The sequence below is a fragment of the Mauremys reevesii genome, linkage group 1, assembly GCF_016161935.1.
Source record: "Mauremys reevesii isolate NIE-2019 linkage group 1, ASM1616193v1, whole genome shotgun sequence".
NCBI classification, from domain to species: domain Eukaryota; kingdom Metazoa; phylum Chordata; order Testudines; family Geoemydidae; genus Mauremys; species Mauremys reevesii.
Genome location: NC_052623.1, coordinates 255,623,967 through 255,647,221, shown reverse-complemented (window position 1 = coordinate 255,647,221; position 23,255 = coordinate 255,623,967). Strand labels below are relative to the sequence as shown.

Genomic DNA, 23,255 nt, shown 5'->3' with positions numbered 1-23,255 from the left:
CTTGAGCAAGTCACTTAACCTGTCTGTGCCTCAGTTTCTCCACCAGTATAATGGAAATGATGATGCTAACAACCTACCTCACATGAGTGTGTACAGACTTGTTTAATGTTTGTAAAGTGCTTTGAGAGACTCAAGTGAAAGGAGCTTATATAAAAGTACCAAGCTGTGATTATTAGTGGCATAGTACAGATGGACAATGTCAGAATACTCGCATGTGGGAGGCACCACGGTCTAAGGAACAGGGCCCTGGCTTGGGATTCGGGAGATCTCTGACCTTGGGGAAGTCACTTCACTTCTGTTGGCCCTTCCATCCATTATCTATCTTGGCTTTTTTAGACTGCAAGCTCTTCAGGACAGAGACTGTATCCCATTCTGTGCTTATACAGCACCTCACACAATGGCCCTTAGCATATATGGGCAAGAGTAGACAGTGGCATCGTGAATGTAAATCCCTACCCAGTAGTGCCTGTCGATGTTGGGTTCATCTGAAAGCAAGGAGGTGTCCTATCTGGCTCCTGCCCAGTGGGAATAGTCAAGCTTCAAGGCCTGCCCCTCTTCCATCAGATTGTTTGTGATGGGCGGGTTGGAGCAAGCAGCATGGAGAGCAGAGAAACATCAGGCTGTGGGGATAGATGCCAGATTTCCTCTGTCACTGTAGGAAGCTTCTGCTGCTGCCACAGTACATGGAAAAACAGCTGCCAGCTTCTCAGGTGTCCCCGGTTCACCTATCACTCTATTTCTTCCAGCCACAGAATACAGACTGTGTTGGAGCACCAAAGTATATTGACAGTAATTGCTAGCACTGGTGCTGGTATATAGGAACGTTTGTCCCAAATGGAAAATGGATTCTTTTGGGCTCTAGTAATATTGTTGTGAGTCCCAGAAATGTCTGATTTCCTGCACATTCATAACACCTTCCAGAACTAAAAGCTTGGCACACCCTCTCCCTCTCTGCCCGCCCTCCCTCCCCCAGGGCCTGAAGTCTTTCACAGATGCTGGGAAAACTGAAAGACTCTCAATCTCAACAACTGACCAGCTCATAGAAATAAATTATTTGTCCCTAACTGCTTTACAGCTCTAAATTTAGGGGAATATGCTAAATTTACATTTCAATATAATTGTCCCCACTAGAGATTTGCACCATTTTACCCATATCTGTTTCTAAAGCAAGACAAAAACTATGTAGAACAAGTTGCACTCTCATATGTCAATTTTTTTTTAAACCAGAGCTCCTTCCGTGTGACTTCTGTCTCCATAAGGGAATATCCTCAAAGTGACTCCAAGGCAGGGGGTATAATTGTGGTGAATGCTGGAGACTTGCCCCAGTTTCAGCCACTGGTGTAGCTGCACTAGTTCAAACCCTTAATACAGGCAGGGCAAGCTGTGATTTGCATCAGGATGGAATTGGAGCAAGTACCCAGGACAGTTGTTAAAATGAATAGAAGATGGGTGGCTAAGTTTCCTGTGCTTGTTTGAAAACTGGTTTATCCTGAGGTTTCTTAATAGCAAGGATGTTGTGTGTCAGAGAGAAAGACAGTGTGTGTGATATCTAATCTCATACTGATTGTTGGGACCATTTACACATTTGTACAGAGCAATTTACACTAGTAACATTTGAAGGAGAATGGTTCCCTTATGTTCTATTTTTAGGCTGGCACTTTATAACTACAGCTGCATTTTCTTCATTAAAAAACACCCAATACAGAGATGACAGGCAAATGTGCATCATGTATGGCCCTAATATAGAATCAGATCTAAAGGTGCTAGTGTGCTCAGAGAGGCTTGCAAGGCTGAGCAAACACTGCACTGAGAAAGTGAGCTTTGCAGCTCACTGTCACCGTATGTCTCCTGGGTGCTGTTGGCAGATGAGGTACTGCAGTGCTACACAGCAGCATCCCCTTACCTTGCCTTGCAGACGGCAGACAGTGCAATATGACTGCTAGCTGTCGTCGCTGTCCCATGGGTGCTCCTGGCCGACCTTGGTTAGATTGGTCGGGGGCGCCTGGGAAGACATGGGTGCTCCTGGCTAGCCTTGCTGAGGTCGTTTGGGGGTGCCTGGACAAAAATGGGAATGACTCCTCCAGGTCATTATCTTCCTTAAGTTTCATCTAATGGAGATTCAGTCCTGCCTGGAATATCATGCCAGCTGGAGGTTTCTGACTCAGGCTGCTTTCCCAGTACTGTATGGTCACACCTACTTCAGCCTACCCCTGGCTCCCATGGCTCATGAAGCCTGGACAGTAGTAAGGAGCAGTTCAACTATAGGCTGAGCAAGTGCATAATGGTGATAGAATGTGCCTTTGGATGTTTAAAAGCCCGCTGGTGCAGTTTACTATCTCGGTTAGACCTCAGTGAAACCAGTATTCCCATTGACAGGTTTCAGAGTAGCAGCCATGTTAGTCTGTATCCGCAAAAAAAACAGGAGTACTTGTGGCACCTTAGAGACTAACAAATTTATTTCAGCATGAGCTTTCGTGAGCTAAAGCTCACTTCTTCGGATGCATAGAATGGAACACACAGACAGGAGATATTTATACATACAGAGAACATGAAAAGGTGGAAGTATGCATACCAACAGGCAGAGTGTACACTCTGCCTGTTGGTATGCATACTTCCACCTTTTCATGTTCTCTGTATGTATAAATATCTCCTGTCTGTGTGTTCCAATCTATGCATCCGAAGAAGTGAGCTTTAGCTCACGAAAGCTCATGCTGAAATAAATTTGTTAGTCTCTAAGGTGCCACAAGTACTCCTGTTTTTTTTGCAGTATTCCCATTGTTATTACTGCTTGCTCTGTAATCCACAATATCTGTGAGAGTAAGGGGGAGACATTTATAGTGGGGTGGGAGGTTGAGGCAAATCTCTTGGCTGCTGATTACGTGCAGCCAGACACCTGGGCGGTTAGAAGAGCATAGCGGGTGTGCTGTGCATCAGAGAAGCTTTGAAAACCAGTTTCATGACTGGCCAGGCTACGGTGTGAAAGTTCTGTTTCTTCTTGATGAAAACCCGCCCCCTTGATTGACTCATTCCCTGTAAGCCAACTGCCCTCCCCTCCCCCCATTGATCTCTGCTTGCAGAGACAATAAAGTCATTGTTGTTTCAAACTCATGCATTCTTTATTAATTCATCACACAAATGGGGGGAATAACTTCCAAGTTAGCCCAGGAGGGGTGGGGGAGGAGGAGGGAAGCACAGGGGTGGGGTAGTTGTTGGGGCATCCCTAGAATGGCAGGCAGCTCATCATAGAAGCGGCATGTCTGGGGTGCTGACCCGGAGCGGCTGTTTGCCTCTCTGGTTCTTTGGTTGGCTTCACGCAGCACTGCTGCGGGTCCCTGTTATAACCTCTGTCCTTCATGCCCTTGGAGATTTTTTTCAAATATTCTGGCATTTCATCTTTTGGAACGGAGTTTGGATAGCATGGATTCATCTCCCCATACAGTGATCAGATCCAGTACCTCCCGTTCAGCCCATGCTGGAGCTCTTTTGCGATTCTGGGACTCCATGGTCACCTGTGTTGATCAACTTGCTACGCTGGCCAAACAGGAAATGAAATTCAAAAGTTCACGGGGCTTTTCCTGTCTACCTGGCCAGTGCATCTGAGTTGAGAGCGCTGTCCAGAGCACTTTGGGATAGCTCCCGGAGGCCTATACTATCGAATTGCATCCACACTACCCCAAATTCAACCCAGCACAGTTGATTTCAGTGCTAATCGCTCATCGGGGAGGAGTACAGAAATTGATTTTAAGAGCCCTTTAAGTTGACAAAAATGGTTTCATCATGTGGACGGGAGCAGGGTTAAATCGATCAAACGCTGCTAAATTTGACCTAAACTCGTAGTGTAGACCAGGGCTAAGGGACTTCACACCACTGTAGCTGTATTGATGTAATCCAGTGGCTCTCAAACTTTTTTTCTGGTGACCCCTTTCACATAGCAAGCCTCTGAGCGTGACCCCCTCTTATAAATTAAAAACACTTTTTTAATATATTTACCACCACTATAAGTGCTGGAGGCAAAGCAGGGTTTGGAGTGAAAGTTGACAGCTCAAGACCCCACCATGTAATAACCTTGTGACCCCCTGAGGGGTCCTGACTCCCAATTTGAGAACCCCTGATGTAATTAAAATAGTACTGCTAAATTGATACAAACCCATAAACTCCATTATATACTATGCTGGCCTAAAAGAGGGTTTATCCCAAATCAGTTTACTTCCTGGATTAAGCTGCACCAGTGGTGCAATGCATTTATGTTAGGGGTTGAATTTCCTCGGTGTAGACATGCCTCAGACTCTTACCACTGTGCAATGTACACACCCAACCCTTTGCCTGTCATCTCTGAATTGGGGCCACTAAGAGCCTGATCCACTACTGCATTATTCCTATTTTACATTGGTGAGTTCAGTGGTGTTACACTGATATAAAACTGGACCAACACAACGATGAATTGGGCCCTCAGAGTCAAAGCTGATGTTTATTGCACCCCTTACACAACCAGGTTCCAGAAGAAAGGAGAGTAGCAAGACAAGCAACTAACAAGAGAGTGTAAGAATACATGTGTTACAGACGGTTATCCTCTGCTTTACTTTACATATTCCATCTCCTTGGCATGGAAATTTCTCCCTTACAGTCACATTGCATTAGGTGAGTGTAACTACATCTGGGAAAGTCTGCATTTAGGAAAATTCAAGTCTATTGGAATAGAATTTACATCACCTTAAGCAACACTACTGATTTTGCCCCATTGTCGTTTCCCCCACCTCCCCACCCCCTTTTCCTTTACAAACAGTTATAACAGTTTTGCTTGAATTTGGTACTTGGGCTAGTGAAGGAATTGTAGCCTTGGCTAGAGCATGGTATCTGAGAGACCAGGGCTGTGCAGGTTTTTCCTCTGTGCAGTCCTGCCATGGACATCACTCCTGATTTGAAGTATCCTCTGCTATTCCTTGGCCCTTCCCTGTAACTCTGCTAATCTATGTAATCTGAGCTGGATTCTCTTCTCGTGTATGCCAATTTTACCCCAGTGTGCCACCACTCACTTCATTGAAGTTGCTCCTGGCTTACATACGTGTAAGTGAGAGAAGAATTAGAGCCACCGTCTATCTCTGTGTCCATCATGGGTTTTTAGGCACTAAATAGAAACTAGAGAAACAAACAAATATTTGCATCACACATTGATCATCTCTTAGTATCCACATCCCACTACTTCTTCCCTGTTCTGATACGTAGCAACCCCCTGATATTTCAACCCTGTGTGCTCTCAGTGCACCTGAGTCATGACCTGAAGGATGGTGGTAGACCACCCTACAACTCTGATAATATGCCTCATTTTTCTTTACCTGTATATCCCGAGCTGTTTCCATTCTGGGTCTCTCCTGAGTAGAATCTTTCAATGATGTCAGATTGAGTGTATTTTGTTATGTGGACCAGTATCATCAAGGAGGCAACTATCAAATACCTTTTCACTTCACGAATGTTGACTCCTTTAGACATTTTCTGCCCAATGTAGTAGGTGCTGTAAAAACACAACAAAAAGATGGTCTCGGTCTCAAATTGCTCACACTCTAAGTATTTTGTTTTTAAGTGTTCTCTATAAATGAGTGATGCCCGTGAACCACAGTGGTAAAAAGTTCTTTCCGTGAATATGCCTCACTCCCTGTATTATGCATCCCAGGAATGCAGCACACATCACCACAGATCTGGCTTTTAGCTGAGCTACATGTTAACATATGCCCATGCGCATAGCAGCAAAAAACCCTACAGAACGACCATTTAATAGTGTTCTTTCATAAAGTTGCTCCTGTCTGTTTATTTGACATTAAAAAAATGGCCCTTCGAACAAATGGAACTTGAATACAAAAATGTAGTGACATTTATTCTCACAGCTGCCAGCAAACTCACATGCACCATGAGTCATTCCAGATGTGGATAAAAACAAAGTGTGCCTATGAAAGCAAGTTCGCTGATCCCTAGGAGAGTTGGTGTAGGGGAAGAGCTGCTGCATTGACTTCAATAGCACTCAAGAGAACAGACAGGTTCTTCTTTGGGGGTGGGGAGGTAGTCGTCTCTTCCTGAAAAGGAAACAAGGAAACAAATAGCTAATATACAGATATAGAGAGAGATTTTAAAGTAAAGGATGCACTGGAAGACTTTGCTACTGCTGCTTTTCTATTATAATACTCATGCCACTGTGAGCCCGAGGTGGAACAGAGGTAAGATTTAAATATTAAACAAAAACTATTTATGGGAAAACTCTGAAATTGCAGAACGGCTCTGACATTATGATTTTTTTTTCCATTTGTCACCCCCAGCTCTTGAATTTTTTCCCATTCACCGCAGGTTAAATGGAAAAAAAAATCTCCTCACTTTCTTTCTTCTTCCCCCTTCTATTAAAATAAAATTAGAGGCAGCTTTTTCAGGACATGAAATCCAGAAGAAAAACCTTGGCAGCCACAAGGAGCATAATTCTATCTTCTCTCCTGGGCAGGTGTTAGGGATTTAAAAGAAGGAGCTACATAGGACAAAATTTAAAATCCCTTCAGGATACAGGGCACCTAAGTAATAGGAACTCTGAATCTGGGGGACTAGCATGTAGCATACAGAAAGCTGTCAGTATGAAGCTACATGGCATTACCTATGTATATTTATACTTTTTTTCAGTGACTTACAAAGGAAGTGTGTGTCCAGCCAATTCAGGAATTACCTTATGTGGCCCCATCCAGTATCTTTACTAATGATTTTTTTTTAACTTTCTCTTTTTCTTTATTCTCTCCACTGGAATTTGGCTGTGGATCTGTGACCGCTTTGGTAACACTGTCTGGAATGGGGAAAGGAAACACCTCCTAACTGAATTTTTTAGTACTGAACCTAAACCCACAGACATTTCAAGGGAACTTTGGCACCAATGAAGTACAAGTAAAATTTATTATTCACTCCCTCCTCCTCCTTCTGTGGGCTTGATTCCTTTCTAACTGGGTCTGTGCTTTATAACAAGAATTGGATTTTTGAAGGAGCATCAGTGAGTGAAGTTGGATGAGACTTTAACTCTTCTCTAGGAGTCAGTGTTGCCTAGTGGCTAGCATGCTGGGCTGAGACTCAGAAGACCTGGGCTCTATTCCCAGCTTTGTCACTGGCTGTGGGACATTGAGCAAGTCTCTTTGGCTCTCTTAGTTTCCCCATCAGTAAAACAGGGATAGTGATACTGGCATCCTTTGTAAAAAGTGCTTAGAGATCTACCAATGAACAGAACTGTATAAAGTATTACCCCATCTGTGTGTCATACTGATAAGGAGATAAAAAGGAAACAACAATTATGCATTGCTCTTTGAAATAAATCTTACCTCTGGGTGGCTCAGGGCAGAGAAGTTGGGCATCTTGTCAGGACTGATGTCCTTGAAGTAGAGAGGACAAAAATTACTGCTATACATTCTTTGTTTTTATTGATTCAATTACTTTAATTTATTGAATTCACATAATTACTAAAGTCCAAGGATCGTGAACAAAATCTGGAGGGAAAAAGAAGAGGGCCCCATTCTCCCCCTAGTAGCTTTTAGAGTGTGGTAATGCTGAGAATTTTAACTCCATTTTCTGGCACATTTTTGGGGCAAGCATACGGGTGGCACTGCCTGGTGAGCCCTAATTAAAAGAGGTTGGAAATCCAACTCCCACCTGCTGGTGTAGGGGTATCAGCTCAAGGCAAGGGGCTTCAATAGGGAGGACTCCCTGACTGTTCACTGGCACCTGGCCCTCTCAGCTTCATGGCAGCTGCTGGAGCTGTTTCCAGGCACTCTTGTTACCATAGCTGCCCCATTAATTCCTCCCCCCACCCCATGAAATACCAACATGGCAGCCCCTCCCTTAGTGGAAACCTGAGAATAGAGTGTTGAGCCTTACATCTTACCCTAAAGGTCAACAGATTTGGGCTCTGTCAGAGTAGTGGGGGAAGCCAGTTTCAGTCAGGGGCCTTCCATTGAAAATAACCTGTCCTCAGTCCTAGATGGTTAAACCTGGAGACTGCTAGCTTGAGCACCATCAGCTGTTAAAATCAACTACCATGACTGTGAATAAGGGGGTGGGGCGCTATCTCAGATGGCCAGGACCCGAACCATTCAGCAAAGCCAACAACCTGCATGGCATCTGGAAGTGAACAGAATGATGGAATATGTTCTTTGGGGTTGTGACAGTGTTGGGACTCACCACCGTGGCGCCTCCCACTGGTCACTCTGGGAATTAGCTCAGTCCATGGGGAGCACCCTCTGCTGGTGGTGTCCCATCCATCTGTTGTCCTCCGTTGGCATCTGGACCCGTGTTGCTCCCCGCTTGATGGTGTCCTTCTTCAGGCCACTGCCCCTCCAGCAGTGTCCACTAGTCCATCATCACCCCCTTCCATGGGGGTGAGGAATTAGCAACAGTCCTTGCACCTGCCTCAGTGGCTAACCACAACCCCCAAAGTCTAGCTCCTTGTCTCAAGACTGGTTGCAATTTGTCTCGGCCACCATGTGGCCAGGTGCAGTACTGCTCAGTCCAAGGTGGTGGTCTCCTGCTCTGGAGACAGACCATCCCCCATGAAGATCTGGGACAGACTGCCTGCTGCTCTTCTGGGCAGCCATTATATAGGGCCTAGCCTAGCCCTGATTGGCTGGCTCTAATCTCGGCCCTGATTGGCTCTCAATAGGCCCTTCCCTGATTGGCTGCCGGCCTGCGCAGCCATTCTCGCCTACTCTAGCCCCCTCTCACATGGGGTGGGGCAGCCACCCCACCACAGAGGTTAATACCTCTTCACAGAGAAGCAGGCACTTTCCAGCATCCCCTGTAGCTTTCTAGTAGTCTTCCAGGGTGCCCCATGGTGGAGCCCATTACACAATCCAGTCTCAAAGGGACAAAGGCATGAATGACAGTAGCAAGATCCTGATGTGAGAGAAACAGTTGCAACCAGATGTAGATAGGGGAGGAAAAAGCCCCCTTGGCCACCAATCTCTGTGTGTGTCTAGGACAATCTGGGAGTCCAGATGAAAACATATTTGTATCAATAATGAATATGGGACACATCCTTACTATACACTCAGAATCCTTCCCTCAACCCTCATGCATCACCTCCATCTTTTCTGAGCAAAACCTCAGCCAGCTAACTCTCATCCAAGTCCTGATCTAGGCTTGGCACTGGGAATGCAAAGGCAGCACAGCATCTGGATCTGATGAAAACCTAGAGCTGCATATCATCTGCATACTGACCGGTAGCATGAATTGTTTAAAGCAAACACTCCCTCACAAAACAAAAAGTCCCTTGTTAGTTAATAGTTGGCCTTCACAGTAAAGATAAGCATTGGAGGTTTGGGTAAAATGGTACCTGGATCAGAATCCCGCTGTCAAGGATTTGGCCTGTCTCTGGTCCGAGATAGTGATGGGCTAAGACGAGAGACATTTAGTTAAATCTCTGAACTTTGAGAGCTCTTATAAATGGAACCTAGGGTCTGAATCACACTGTAACAGAGCACTGGGCCTTAGGTGTATGTGTACATCCACATTAACCTGTTATAGCCTGTATTTGCTCTTGTTTTTGAGCGCTTGTTTGAAAAGAAAAGAAAAGAAAAGAAAAGAAAAGAAAAGAAAAGAAAAGAAAAGAAAAGAAAAGAAAAGAAAAAAAAAAGGAAGGGTCTTGGGCTGAATGGTGGTTGGGAACTTTATTCTACTTCCCCCTCGTGGTGAGTTTCATCACTGTTTGGTGTACACTATTCTTAGCCTGGGCTTTACCAAAAGTTAAAAAAAGGCAAACAAACATCTTTCTTTTTTCTTGCTCATCCCTATTCTACAGTAATGTTTGTAGTGCCACATGGAATATCACACCCACTCTGTCTCATGTACCTGCCCATATCCAAATGTGAGATGTATCAGGAGGTAGCCGTGTTAGTCTGTATCCACAAAAACAACATGGAGTCTGGTGGCACCTTAAAGACTAACAGATTTATTTGGGCATAAGCTTTCATGGGTAAAAAAAACCCTCACTTCTTTAGATGCATGGAGTGAAAATTACAGATGCAGACATTATATGATGACACATGAAGAGAAGGGAGTTACCTCACAAGTGGAGAACCAGTGTTGACAGGGCCAATTCGATCAGGGTGGATGTAGTTCACTCCCAATAATAAATAAGGAGGTGTCAATTCCAGGAGAGGCAAAGCTCCTTTTGTAATGAGCCAGCCACTCCCAGTCCCTATTCAAGCCCAAATTAATGGTGTTAAATTTGCAAATGAATTTTAGTTCTGCTGTTTCTCTTTGAAGTCTGTTTCTGAAGTTTTTTTGTTCAAGAATAGTTACTTTTAAATCTGTTATAGAATGTCCAGGGAGATTGAAGTGTTCTCCTGCTGGCTTTTGTATGTTACCATTCCTGATGTCCGATTTGTGTGTGTAAGGGTCCGGTGTGGGGGCTCAGCCGTCTCCGGTGCGGCCGGGAGCCAGACCGCGTCACTATATGGCCTAAATCCACAAGTCAGTCTCCGAAGGTCCACGGGCTCAGACCCTCAGGCAGGGGCTGAGCAACAATAAACAGAGTCAGTAGATTAGGCCCCAAGCCCTCAGTCAGGGCGGGGCAACCAACAGCAGTTCTAGCTCAGACCCTCAGGCAGGGGCTGAGCACACAGAGTCAGTGGTTTAAGCCCCCAAGCCCTCAGTCAGGGCGGGGTAGCAAACAGCTGTTCTAGCTCAGGGCTCAGGTCCTTGGCAGGAGCTGAGCAACAGCAATAGTTCAGGGCTCAGGTCCTTGGCAGGAGCTGAGCAACAGCAATAGTTCAGGGCTAACTGTCTGAGCGCTGGGGTGAGGGGGAGACTGCCACCCGTGAGTGGGGTGGCAGGGGGGACACAGGCCCACCCACTCCACTGTGTCCCAGCCCGGGGCCCTAACAGCAGCAGTTAGTCTGCTGCTGGGTCGGTGGGGTCCTGACCGCAACACACCGACATCGGCTCAACATCTGCTGTAGCCAGACTAGGGTCAGCTACCCCCGGGCTACTTTCCATTTCCCCCTCCATGGGTACCTGCTCAGTACCGGTGTCCGGCGCTGGGTCCCACACCATGGGCTCCTCGTCGTGCTGAGTGTTGGCTAGCTCGGGCTGCTCCTCAGGACGCGGGTCCGGGTTACGCTCAGGTAGCTCCTCGGGGTACCAGGCCCGGGAAAGGCTCGGCCAGTCCTCCTCGGGGTACTGGGCTTGGGGAAGGCTCGGCCAGCCTTCTTCAGGGTACCTGGCTCGGGGCAGGCTCGGTCCAGCAGGAGCTCGGTCAGGAGCGTCTGTCCTCTCCGGCCACTGGGCTGCAACTGAGCGCTGGGCTGGGGTTTTTATACTTCCTGTCCCGCCCCTTGACTTCCGGGGGTGGGGACAGGTGGCAATGTCTCCGCCCACTGTGGCGGCGGTTCTGGCTCCTCCCTCTCAGGTGCGGCTGGGAGCCAGACCGCCTCACTACAGTGTCCATTTATTCTTTTACATAGGGACTGTCCAGTTTGGCCACTGTACACGGCAGAGGGGCATTGCTGGTACATGATGGCATATATAACATTAGTAGATGTGCAGGTGAATGAGCCCCTGATGGTGTGGCTCATGTGATTGGGTCCTCATGTTTGTGGGGATGGTGGGGCAGAAAGAGTCCCTGAGATAGGATAGACTCTTCAGACAGGCTAAGTGTGTGGTTGGATAGATTAACAATATTGTTAGGTGAGCTGAAGGTGCCACTGTTATAGCCCCCTGTGAGATGGGAACATCTTACAATGGAGGCAAAGCTTGACTAGGAGCAACATTCAGAACAGCCCAGTGAGAAACTTGAATGGAGATGAGGCACATTTCTTTTACGCAGCTGAAGTTTTCTAAAGCCTCAATTCCACTGCTTGGCATTCTGATTTCACTAATTTACTCTGAGAAACAGCAAGATAATAACAGGTCTTTTGCAGCAAATGTAATTTTGGATCTATAATGAGTGATTCCCCAGCCTCCCTGTAACAAGGTACAAATAAGAGGTGTGATTATTACAGATGAGCTTGAACCAAAACTCTAGAGCTGCATAGATGTGCAAAGTGGCCATATAGAACTATAGAAACCATGGGCCAAATTCTGTTTTTTTTTCTATAAACCAGTATAAATCTGGATTAACTCCATTGACTTCAATGTAGCTGAGAGCAGAATTTAGCTCATTATCTGTATTCTTGGAATTGCTTGGTTTTATAGTAGAAACCGTAAAGCCAGGCTTGTTTGCACATTTCAATTCACTTAGTTATATATTATTAGCTTTCAGAGCTTCCTGATCAGAATCAAATACCACACAGCCAATGAGGTGTGTTTGTAGTGTGGTTCTCTGGGTGAAGATGCAATATGATTCCTAAGGGGTGAGCTTCCTTCAACAGTGAGGAAGCAATTGTGTCTGTAATTTCACCCACCATTGAAGGCTGTGGAAGGAGGAATGGAAAATGTAAGGTTGGAAGAAGGTCAAAGTTTTCTCACTTGGTCCATAAACATTGCTATAAATCTCTCCTACCACTCTCTGCAAAAGTAGATCATCTATAATTCCATAAAGCTATGGATGTATTTATTCCCTGGATACATTGCCGCTGGGGAGAAAGGATGCCCGTCTACCTTGATTTCCCCAGAACAGTCCTAATTCTTAGTGTTTCATCTAGTGTTCTGGCAATATAAGTACTGAACCTGAGTGAATGGCCATTGTTCAAGTCACTACCATTTCGAGTTACATGCTGCTGCCTATAGTGCTGCCACAGCTGCAGAAAACTGGTTGCTTTCGGAGCCAAGTGGGACAGGGAAGTGTGTCCATGCCCAACCAGTCATTTCACACTCGAGGTAGGGTTTAATTCTTCATCTGATCCATGGTGGTCCTGGCACATGCAATCTATGCATTTCATCCTGGCAAAGGTACAAGGTGAATGACCAAAACTTTTTATATTACTCTCCTCTTTCCCACCCTGCTCCATATTGCAAATTAAACCTTGCCCACCTACTTTCTGCAGCAGCCTCTAGGATTTCCTGCTGACAGTAATACTCATCACTTCTGGCTTGGATGGTGCAAGCAAAGGGAATCTGGCTTGAATACCGCATGTAATTACCACACAAATGGACACACACACCCAGTAGCCCCATATGTACTGGGTCATGGTTTTGGCTTGTATAGAACATGATGATGATTGTAAAGGTCTGGCCCAAGAAGGAAAACAAATTACACCAGTTGGTCTTGGAATAAGAGCTTTTTAAATGCAGTGTCCTTTTCAATTGCTCTGATTTCCATAGAGTACTTATTATCTGATTCATAAAAAATGTATATACAACTATGAGGGATTTGAAATACTATGAAACTTGGTCAATTTTCTATGCTTGTGTGTAAAATTTGCTCCTTCTTACACTGTAAAGCGGTGTTTCCCAAACTTGGGATGCCGCTTATTTCGGGAAAGCCCCTGGCGGGTCGGGCTGGTTTGTTTACCTGCCACATCCGCAGGTTCAGCCAATTGCAGCTCCCACTGGCCGCGGTTTGCTGCTCCAGGCCAATGTCAGCTGCTGGAAGCGGTGGCCAGTACGTCCCTTGGCCCGCGCCGCTTCCAGCTGCTCCCATTGGCCTGGAGCAGCAAACCGCAGCCAGTGGGAACCGCGATTGGCTGGACCTGCAGACGCAGCAGGTAAACAAACTGGCCCGGCCCGCCAGGGGCTTTCTCTAAACAAGCGGCATCCCAAGTTTGGGAAACACTGCAGTAAAGAAAAGACTTTCCTTTTATCTGGCTTGCATGATTGCCTTGAAGGGTGCCTGGATCCCATATTATTTTGCTTGTTTGACACTATTGGGCTAAATTTTTCACTAGTGTAACTCCACTGAACTCTGTGGAGTTATGCCAGCAGAACATTTGGATAGTTATATCACCTATCCTGAATTTCATGGGTTTATACCAATTCTTGGAGATCTATGCTTGTTACAAGTATCTGGAATCTCCTCATTTCAGGTTAATTTCTTAGTAGTGACAATGCAATTCAAAACACTGTGACTTTGTTTAAAGCAGTGTGGGCTAGTGCAGTGGTTTTCAATGCCAGTCTGCCGCTTGTTCAGAGAAAGCCCCTGGCGGGCTGGGTCGGTTTGTTTACCTGCCACGTCCACAGGTTCGTCCGATCGTGGCTCCCACTGGCCATGGTTTGCTGCTCCAGGCCAATGGGGGCTGCAGGAAGCGGCACGGGCCGAGGGATGTGCTGGCTGCCCTTCCCGCAGCCCTCATTGGCCTGGAGCAGCGAACCACGGCCAGTGGGAGCCACAATCGGCCAAACTTGCGGACACAGCAGGTAAACAAACCAACCCAGCCCGCCAGGGGCTTTCCCTGAACAAGCGGCAGCCCTGGTTTTAGAACCACTGGGCTAGTGGCTAGAACATTGGACTGTGATTCAGGAAACCTGGATTCTACTCCCAGCTCTACCACCAGGCTGATGGGTGACTTTGGGCAAGTCACCTCACCTCTCTGTGGCTCAGTTTTCCCATCTGTAAAATTAGAATATTGATTCTTTTTCTCCTTTGAAAAGTGCTTTGAAATATACTGATGAAAAGTGCTACATAAGAGCACATTTTTAAAATTCGATGTCATACAAACAGTGCCTCTACAAACACTTAATCGACTTAAATAATAGACTTACAGAATCAAATAAAGAATAAATAAATTTAAAATCAAAAATGACCAAAAGGAGAGAGAGTGAGTATAGAAAAGAAAAATAATGGGTTGGGGAAGGTGGGGAATGTATTTTCAGGTGGGCTCTGAAAATGGAGTGAGAGCTGATGAGGTAAAGAACTATAGGGAGGCTGTCCCACATGGCAGATGGTTCAGAGGAGAAGGCTCTAGCACCAGCAGTGGTGAGAATGTGAGTTTGTAACGAAAGGAGACTATTGCAGAGGGAGCAGGCAAGGGACTAGAGGGATCCTGAGGTAGGGTAGAGCAAGCCCAGACAAGGTTAAAAAGGGGCCAGATCCTGATCCCCATTCAGGCCGCTTTGTATCACCCCAGCATCAGAAAGTATTGGAAAGCCAGTGGACTTAATCCTTGGAGAGTTTTACCTACACAGGAAATCTCCTAGTGGTGTAGAACTGGCATAGCAGCTCTATACCAAACCTCATCCCAGCATGTTGCTGGCTCCTGAAACAGCGGGGCCATGGGCAGCCAGATTTAAGTCAGAGAAGCCTTTGTTCCAGACAGGTGGTAAAGGCTGCTTAAAAAAAAAAAAGCAGATTAAGCATTCAGTGCAAGCCTGTTGCAGATGAATCAGATAATAACCATCAGCCTGGCATACATAGATGGGACACCGCTGCTAGAGACAGGCCTGCACTAAAACCCTGGAGCTACACACACAAACTTTAGGAGTGTTTTGGTCTGGGTCTGAAATTTGTGGATCAGTCTAATTTCTTGTTCAAAAAAGTAGACTAAAATAACAACCATTGCTCACTTTCGTTCCCACAGAGGGTTCTTTCTTTCATTAAAGCGTATGCAGGGGCATTTCTCGGCCCAATTTGCTGGCTACGGTTGGCAGCTCACCAACTCCCTCGAGATCAGCTCTCGTTCCTTTCATTGTTTTGAAATTCCTCACCAGCCACAGTGAATTAGGTCACCAGCCACAGTGACTCAACATTGCACATGCATCTCCGCTTGGAGGAGTCATGTTGGCTGTTTCCCTCCCCTCCCCGCTTCCAAAAAAAAAAAAAAAAAGCTGGGTGAGGAAAAAGCTGAAGGGACAGGGCATGCTTGCTCGGCTGGAGACTCAGGTTAGATTCCCTGGGGAGTTCAAGTGGCAGGAAGTTGCATTTCCAGGCCAGATACCCAAAGCTGCACTGTGGTAGCACATATATTGCCCGCACCCTCACGATACATGAGGAGTAGAATGATGGGATTACATGATGACACAAAGTATTTGCATAGCTATGAACTTGTAAAGCTTCACTGACTTTGACCTGGAAATCTGCTTGCAAGGGTGAGACCGGGGTTTGAGTGGATTGGTCTATTTTGTGGGCTTCAGGATAGCATGGACCAGTGTCCTGGTTTCTCTATTGTTTTGGAAATGGATATTGTCTTTCCAAACTGGCAGTGCTTATATAAGCCAGACAGGGGGAACCACATACCTATCTATAAAATGGACAGGCTGGGCAAGGGGAGTTGGGGAAAAGGCAGAAGATAAAGACACAGAAATACTTGAGGAAGGGCTGGAGGCAAAAAGAAAACAGAGCAGGTGAGAGGGCAGAGGATAATCCATGAAACTAAAAGGGAAGGGAAAAGTAGAAGATGGAAGGAGAAACAAAGAATGTGATAAGTATGGATGGTGGGAAAGATTAAAGCATACACTACTTTATAGTTATGGCAATTGTAACCCACAGAGGATGTTGGTCTGTTACAGCTGCACCCTGTTCCTTCCCATGGGAGCCTGCTTCTTTAGCTTAAGATGTACTGACATCTGCTTTTAGGTCTGGAAGTCCCCCGTTCATTCCCTCGTGTTGGCCATCCTGGTAGATGTTGCACAACTTTGTTTATTCCTGTCTCTGGAGAGGAGAAAAATAGTTGTTTTCTTGAATTTTTATTCATGAAATGCATATTGTATTCCTGTGGGTATTGTTTGTGTCTCTAACATAGGGGTAGGCAACCTATGGCACATGTGCCGAAGGCGGCACGTGAGCTGATTTTCAGTGGCACTCACACTGCCCGGGTCCTGGCCACCAGTCCGGAGGGCTCTGCATTTTAATCTAATTTTAAATGAAGCTTCTTACACATTTTAAAAACCTTATTTACTTTACATGCAACAATAGTTTAGTTATATATTATAGACTTATAGAAAGAGACCTTCTAAAAATGTTAAAATGTATTACTGGCACGCGAAACCTTAAATTAGAGCGAATAAAAGAAAACCCGGCACACCACTTCTGAAAGGTTGTCGACCTCTGCTCTAACACCCAGCTAAAATAGAAAATTAATGTTAATACATGTAACTGTACTATTTATTGCTATTGTCCATGGTTTGGCACTGGACAAACACCTTTTCCAGTTACTCACTACTTTTAAAAATTGCAATATCAATGTTTAGGACATCATGCCATAACTGGAACCGTACATTTCTCGTAATTGCAGGAACTTCTGCTTCTCCAGACCTGCATGCCAAGTTGGCAGAAAGTTCTGGGAGCCAGAAAGTCCAGTAATTATTAAAACACAAAGGATTTTTTTTTCTCCCTACCAAGTTTATAAACAAACAGAACCACGAGTTACAGGGGACCGAGTTAGTATAGCCTCTTCTTGGACTGGAAAGTTTAAGGCTCAGTTGTGTCTGCACAGAAATGAAAGGGGAGAGGACAAGGGCACAAGATTTTTCTTTGCCCAAGTGCCTCAGTGGAGAGGTTGGATACAAATGGTGCTTGTGCTCAGGTAGCAAAAGGACTATGGAAATCAAGAGAGAGCAGGAAATGTCTAATAATGTCATGGCCCTGCTTCTATACAGATCAGCAGAACTAGCCCAATGTGGAACAGAGGGCACGCTGCACCCTGTCAAAGGGAGGCTTGGTGGCCATGCCCCTGGTTTAGATGAGTGAACTGCAGAACTGTCAGATGTCCTCCATCAAAAACCCACTAAGATCAATGAACAACAGAGACCTACTTCCTGGAAGTGTTTGAAGCTCACTTCTGCATGATCTAACACGAAAACTGCTCCCCGCTCTCTCTCTCATCTATCTGTCCATTCTCACTCATGCATTATCCTGTCTCCGCTCAAAACCATCTCAGCTGCACAGGGCCAGGCTGGGTTTTGCAGAACCCTGAGCAAAGTATGATGTGTGTGGAATGAGGCTGTCTTCAGTAGCCCACATAATGTAGTTGGAGGGAATAGTTCTGAGGAGAGGATCGTGGCATTTGGCACTAAGGGTCTAGATAGGAAAATGTGTCAGTTGTTAGTAGGGCATGTTGACTAGGCTGCTTGTCTTTGTTAGGCCATAGGGTGTTGCATCTCCCATGCAGGGAGGCGAGACTGTAAGTGAGTGTTGCTAAGAGGTCATTAGTGTGTTGGCGAAAATGGAGTCTGTCACACAAGCAAGTGCCTCTCCACTGAAGTCTTTGCAAATCAATGCAGCTGATTGTACCTTTGCAGCCCTACCAGTGAGTTAGAACATAAGAACGGCCATACTGGGTCAGACCAAAGCCCAGTATCCTGTCCTCTGACAGTGGCCAATGGCAGGAGCCCCAAAGGGAATGAACAGACAGGTTATCATCAAGTGATCCATGCCCTGTCACCCAATCCCAGCTTCTGGCAAACAGACACCATTCCTGCCCATCCTGGCTAATAGCAATTGATGGACATATCCTCCATGAATCTATCTAGCTCCCTTTTCAACCCCGTTACAGTATTGGCCTTCACAACACCTTCTGACAAGGAGTTCCAGAGATTGACAGTGTGTTGCGTGAAAAAATACTTTCTTGTGTTTGTTTTAAACCTGCTACCTATTAATTTCATTTGGTGGCTCCTTGTTCTTGTATTATGAAGAGACATAAATAACACTTCCTTATTTACTTTCTCTATACCACTCATGATTTTATAGACCTCTATCATATCCCCCCTTAGTCACCTTTTTTCCAAGCTGAAAAGTCCCTGTTTTATTAATCTCTCCCCATACGGAAGTCATTCTATACGCCTAATTATTTTTGCTTCCCTTTTCTGAACCTTTTCCAATTCCAATATATCTTTTTTGAGATGGGGTGACCACATCTGCACATAGTATTCAAGGTGTGGGCATACTATGGATTTATATAGAGGCAATATGATATTTTCTGTCTTATTATCTATCCCTTTCTTGATGATTCCCAAGATTCTGTTCGCTTTTTTGACTGCCGCTGCACATTGAGTGGATGATTTCAGAGAACTATCCACAGTGACTCCAAGATCTCTTTCTTGAGTGGTAACAGGTAATTTAGACCCCCATCATTGTGTATGCATAGTTAGGATTATGTTTTCCAATGTGCATTTCCAATATGCATTATCAACATTAAATTTCATCTGCCATTTTGTTGTCCAGTCACCCAGTTTTGTGAGAACCTTGTGTAGCTCTTCGCAGTCTGCTTGAGACTTAACTATCTTGAGTATCATAGAATCATAGAATCTCAGGGTTGGAAGGGACCTCAGGAGGTCATCTAGTCCAACCCCCTGCTCAAAGCAGGACCAAACCCAACTAAATCATCCCAGCCAGGGCTTTGTCAAGCCTGACCTTAAAAACCTCTAAGGAAGGAGATTCCACCACCTCCCTAGGTAACCCATTCCAGTGCTTCACCACCCTACTAGTGAAAAAGTTGTTCCTAATATCCAACCTAAACCTCCCCCTCTGCAACTTGAGACCATTACTCCTTGTTCTGTCATCTTCTACCACTGAGAACAGTCTAGATCCATCCTCTTTGGAACCCCCTTTCAGGTAGCTGAAAGCAGCTATCAAATCCCCCCTCATTCTTCTCTTCTGTAGACTAAACAATCCCAGTTCCCTCAGCCTCTCCTCATAAGTCATGTGCTTCAGCCCCCTAATCATTTTTGTTGCCCTCCACTGGACTCTCTCCAATTTCTCCACATCCTTCTTGTAGTGTGGGGCCCAAAACTGGACACAGTACTACAAATGAGGCCTCACCAGTGCTGAGTAGAGGGGAATGATCACATCCCTCGATCTGCTGGAAATGCCCCTACTTATACAAGCCAAAATGCCATTAGCCTTCTTGGCAACAAGGGCACACTGTTGACTCATATTCAGCTTTTCATCCACCGTAACCCCTAGGTCCTTTTCTGCAGAACTGCTGCCCAGCCATTCGGTCCCTAGTCTGTAGCAGTGCATGGGATTCTTCCGTCCTAAGTGCAGGACTCTGCACTTGTCCTTGTTGAACCGCATCATATTTCTTTTGGCCCAATCCTCTAATTTGTCTAGGTCCCTCTGTATCCTATCTCTACCCTCCAGCGTATCAACCACTCCTCCCAGTTTAGTGTCATCTGCAAACTTGCTAAGGGTGCAGTCCACACCATCCTCCAGATCGTTAATGAAGATATTGAATATTGAGTAGTTTTGTATCATCTACAAATTTTGCCACCTCACTGTTTACCCCTTTTTTCAGATTGTTTATGAATATGTTAAATAGGACTGGGCCCAGTACAGATCTCTGGGGGACACCACTATTTACCTGTCTCCATTCTGAAAACTGATCATTTATTCCTACCCTTTGTTTCCTATCTTTTAACCAGTTACCAATCCATGAGAGAACCTTCCCTCTTATCCCATGACTGCTCATCTTGCTTAAGAGCCTTTGGTGAGGGACCTTGTCAAAGGCTTTCTGAACATCTAAATACACTATATCCACTGGATCTCCTTTGTCCACATACTTGTTGATCCCCTCAAATAATTCTAGTAGATTGGTGAGGCATGATTTCCCTTTACAAAAACCAGGTTGACTATTTCCCAACAAATTATGTTCATCTATGTGTCTGACAATTTTGTTCTTAATAATAGTTTCAACCAATTTGCCCGGTACTGAAGTGAGGCTTACTGGCCTGTAGTTGCCAGGGTTACCTCTGGAGCCCTTTTAAAATATTGGCATCACATTAGCTATCCTCCAGTCATTTGGTACAGAAGCTGATTTAAATGATAGGTTACAGATGACAGTTAGTAGTCCTGCAATTTCACACTTGAGTGCCTTCAGAACTCTTGGGTGAATACCATCAGGTCCTGGAGACATTACTGTTTAGTTTATCAATTTTTTCCAAAACCTCCTCTATTGACACCTCAATTTGGGACAGTTCCTCAGATCTGTCACCCAAAAAGAATGGCTCAGGTTTGGGAATCTCCCTCACATTCTCAACAGTGAGGACCAATGCAAAGACTTCATTTAGTTTCTCTGTAATGGCCTTATTGTCTTTTAGTGCTCCTTTAGCATGTTGATTGTCCAGTGGCCCTACTGGCTGTTTAGCAGGCTTTCTGCTTCTGACGTATTTAACATTTTTTTTTTTGCTATTTCTTTTGGAGTTTTTGGCCAGCTGTTCTTCAAATTCTTTTTTTTTGGTCTTCCTAATTATTTTGGTCTTTTCTAATTAGAAAAGAGTTGTGTTAGCTCTTCTAACTTCATCTTGGTTGGAAAAAGCTATTTGCATTTTTTAAAATCTTTTTGCAAAATGCAGTGCATTTTGTGCAATGATACTTCAAGGATCATTTTCTAAATACAAATGATAAAAATAATCCAGAAAACTACAAATCGCCATCTGAGCAACCTCTCACTGATAAACTGGTATGCACTGCTCACTCTCCTTATATAGACATGCAGTATTAAAGCAGTGTGCATAGTCTGGTGCTCATGAGCAGCTCAAGAATAACAAAACAGTGTCCACTGTTATTTTATTTCTTTATTTGCATTGTGGTAGTGCCTGGAAGCCCCAGTCACAGATCAGACCCCCCTTGTGCTAGGCGCTGTACAAACACAGAACAAAATGACGGTCCCTGCTCCAAACGGTGTACAATCTAAGTAATAATCCAGTGTTCATGAGCAGCCCTATGTAAACAATCTAGTGAACATATGAGATGATGGAAAAACAATCCTCTAAGGAAGAACATTTCAGCTGGAACGTTCTAGGCAATTATCATTAATGAAAGGATAAATAACATTAATCAAAGTTTTTTCTCCTTGAAGAGGAACAATATGTTCTTTTAAATCCAGGCTATTTTATTCAAGGCTTTCTTCAGCCATTGTACAACTTCCCCAGCTCTAATAACCCCTAGAGGGTGGGTGTATATCATGGCTGCACTCAATCCGTAACACCCCAGACTCTGCCTCACATGGAAGGAGCAGTCTACTGAATTTGGTCTTCCTAATTTTATGACATCATGCCATTATCATTTTGGCCTAAATATTTACTTGGGTCATTTTCCTGGAAGCCAAAATCCATTTTTCAAGTTCAGGTCAACAAACTCCAAGGGAGGAGTGACTGGAGAAAGGAGATGCCTATCGCTGAATTGAATACACATCAACAAATGCCACAAAATCCACTCAGGCTCAGAGAATGTGAGATGGCACCTGCAGAGTGAAGTCAGGGACTGGAGGTGTTGAGACCCTACAGTTTTCATTTGTTTCAATGGGAGCAGCAGGTGCTCAGCAGCTTCAGGATTGGCCCCATATATGGATAATTGAGAGAAGTTCTGGTTATATTATTGAGCACAACACTTAGCGAACATAAACTTCATCTCCTCCTCTCTGTGCTCCAGAGATGGCCCCTTGGATGCCAGGGTTCTTTGGGTGACCTTGCTTTACTCCATATATGGCACAACACGATGCGATTTGTAGTGCAGTGCCTTTACGTAAACTTCACCAATGCTGACTTTAATGAGGTGATGCCAGTTTAGTTCATCTGAGGATCCATCCCAGAATGTCTAGCTGGCTTTAGCAATGCACCTTGAGTTGGCTTGGCTTTCTGCACTTGAAATCCTAATAGCAAGCCTAGTCTTACTTCCAACTTCAGCTTTCACTCATTGAGATATGAAACCAGAAATATCTGAATATTCCAACTTCAGAGCAGTGTGAAATTTATTGTGGAGAAAGGACAGTCTTGTGGGTAAGGCACTCTGCTGAGACGCAGGAGAGAGGGATTCAGTTCCTGACTCTCTCACAGTCTTTCTGTGTGACCTTAAGCATGCCACTTGGTCCAGTGTTTTCCAAACAGAGTGTCATGGGAAGGGTTCTAGATGGATTGCATGCCCAGTGCAGAGGGCAGGACCTGGGGTCAGGGGGACTGGAAAGCCAGCCTGCCCAGCACTCAGCCCGCAATGGCAAGTTCTGTCCTGTGGGGCTGACTCCCAGCTCCAGACATTGCAACCAGGCACCAGGGCCGGCTCTAGGCACCAGCAAAACAAGCAGGTGCTTGGGGCAGCACATATGCAGGGGGAGGCATTTGGGCTTTTTTTTTTTAAACTCACTTCCTCCCCTCTCACAACCCTGCAGAAACAGAGCCATGGAGCAGCTGGGGATCCAGCATGGGAGCTGAGAATCCATGGGACCCTGGGAGCTGTAGTTCCTTGCCTAGCTCCCTGCCTATAGAGCCAGCCCTGGAGCAGGGAAAGAACTACATTTCCCAGCAGTCCCTTGGCAGCTATCAACAGGAAAGGGAGGGGTAGGGAGTGAGGTAGCTAAGCCATGCTGCAGCTTGGTGTGAGTCGAAAGGGGTGGCACTGTGAATGGGGAATAAGTGTGCCCAAGGAGTAGAAGGCTTTGCCC

At 45.3% G+C, this 23,255-nt stretch overlaps 1 protein-coding gene and 1 long non-coding RNA gene across 4 annotated transcripts in view; one reads left to right on the top strand and one right to left on the bottom strand.

The window, feature by feature from the left end:
• Positions 1-4,811: 4,811 nt before the first annotated feature.
• Positions 4,812-8,327, bottom strand: LOC120368845. Of its 2 annotated transcripts, XR_005582812.1 has the most exons (5): positions 8,191-8,327; positions 7,335-7,385; positions 5,896-6,065; positions 5,334-5,509; positions 4,812-5,125 (listed from the first exon to the last, which is right to left on the bottom strand). It is a non-coding gene; the product is annotated as an uncharacterized LOC120368845 (long non-coding RNA). The 2 variants fall into 2 exon arrangements; XR_005582811.1 differs by lacking the exon at positions 8,191-8,327 and having other exon boundaries at positions 7,335-7,464.
• Positions 5,988-23,255, top strand: part of FAM180A (family with sequence similarity 180 member A) — a 37,097-nt gene continuing 19,829 nt past the window's right edge. For both annotated transcript variants that reach the window (XR_005582810.1, XM_039481484.1), the window contains exon 1: positions 5,988-6,206. Coding sequence is in view for 1 of the 2 variants with exons in the window: in XM_039481484.1 (XP_039337418.1) it covers positions 6,131-6,206 (76 nt within the window). In the remaining variant the exon portion in view is untranslated. The remainder of the gene's footprint in view (positions 6,207-23,255) is intronic.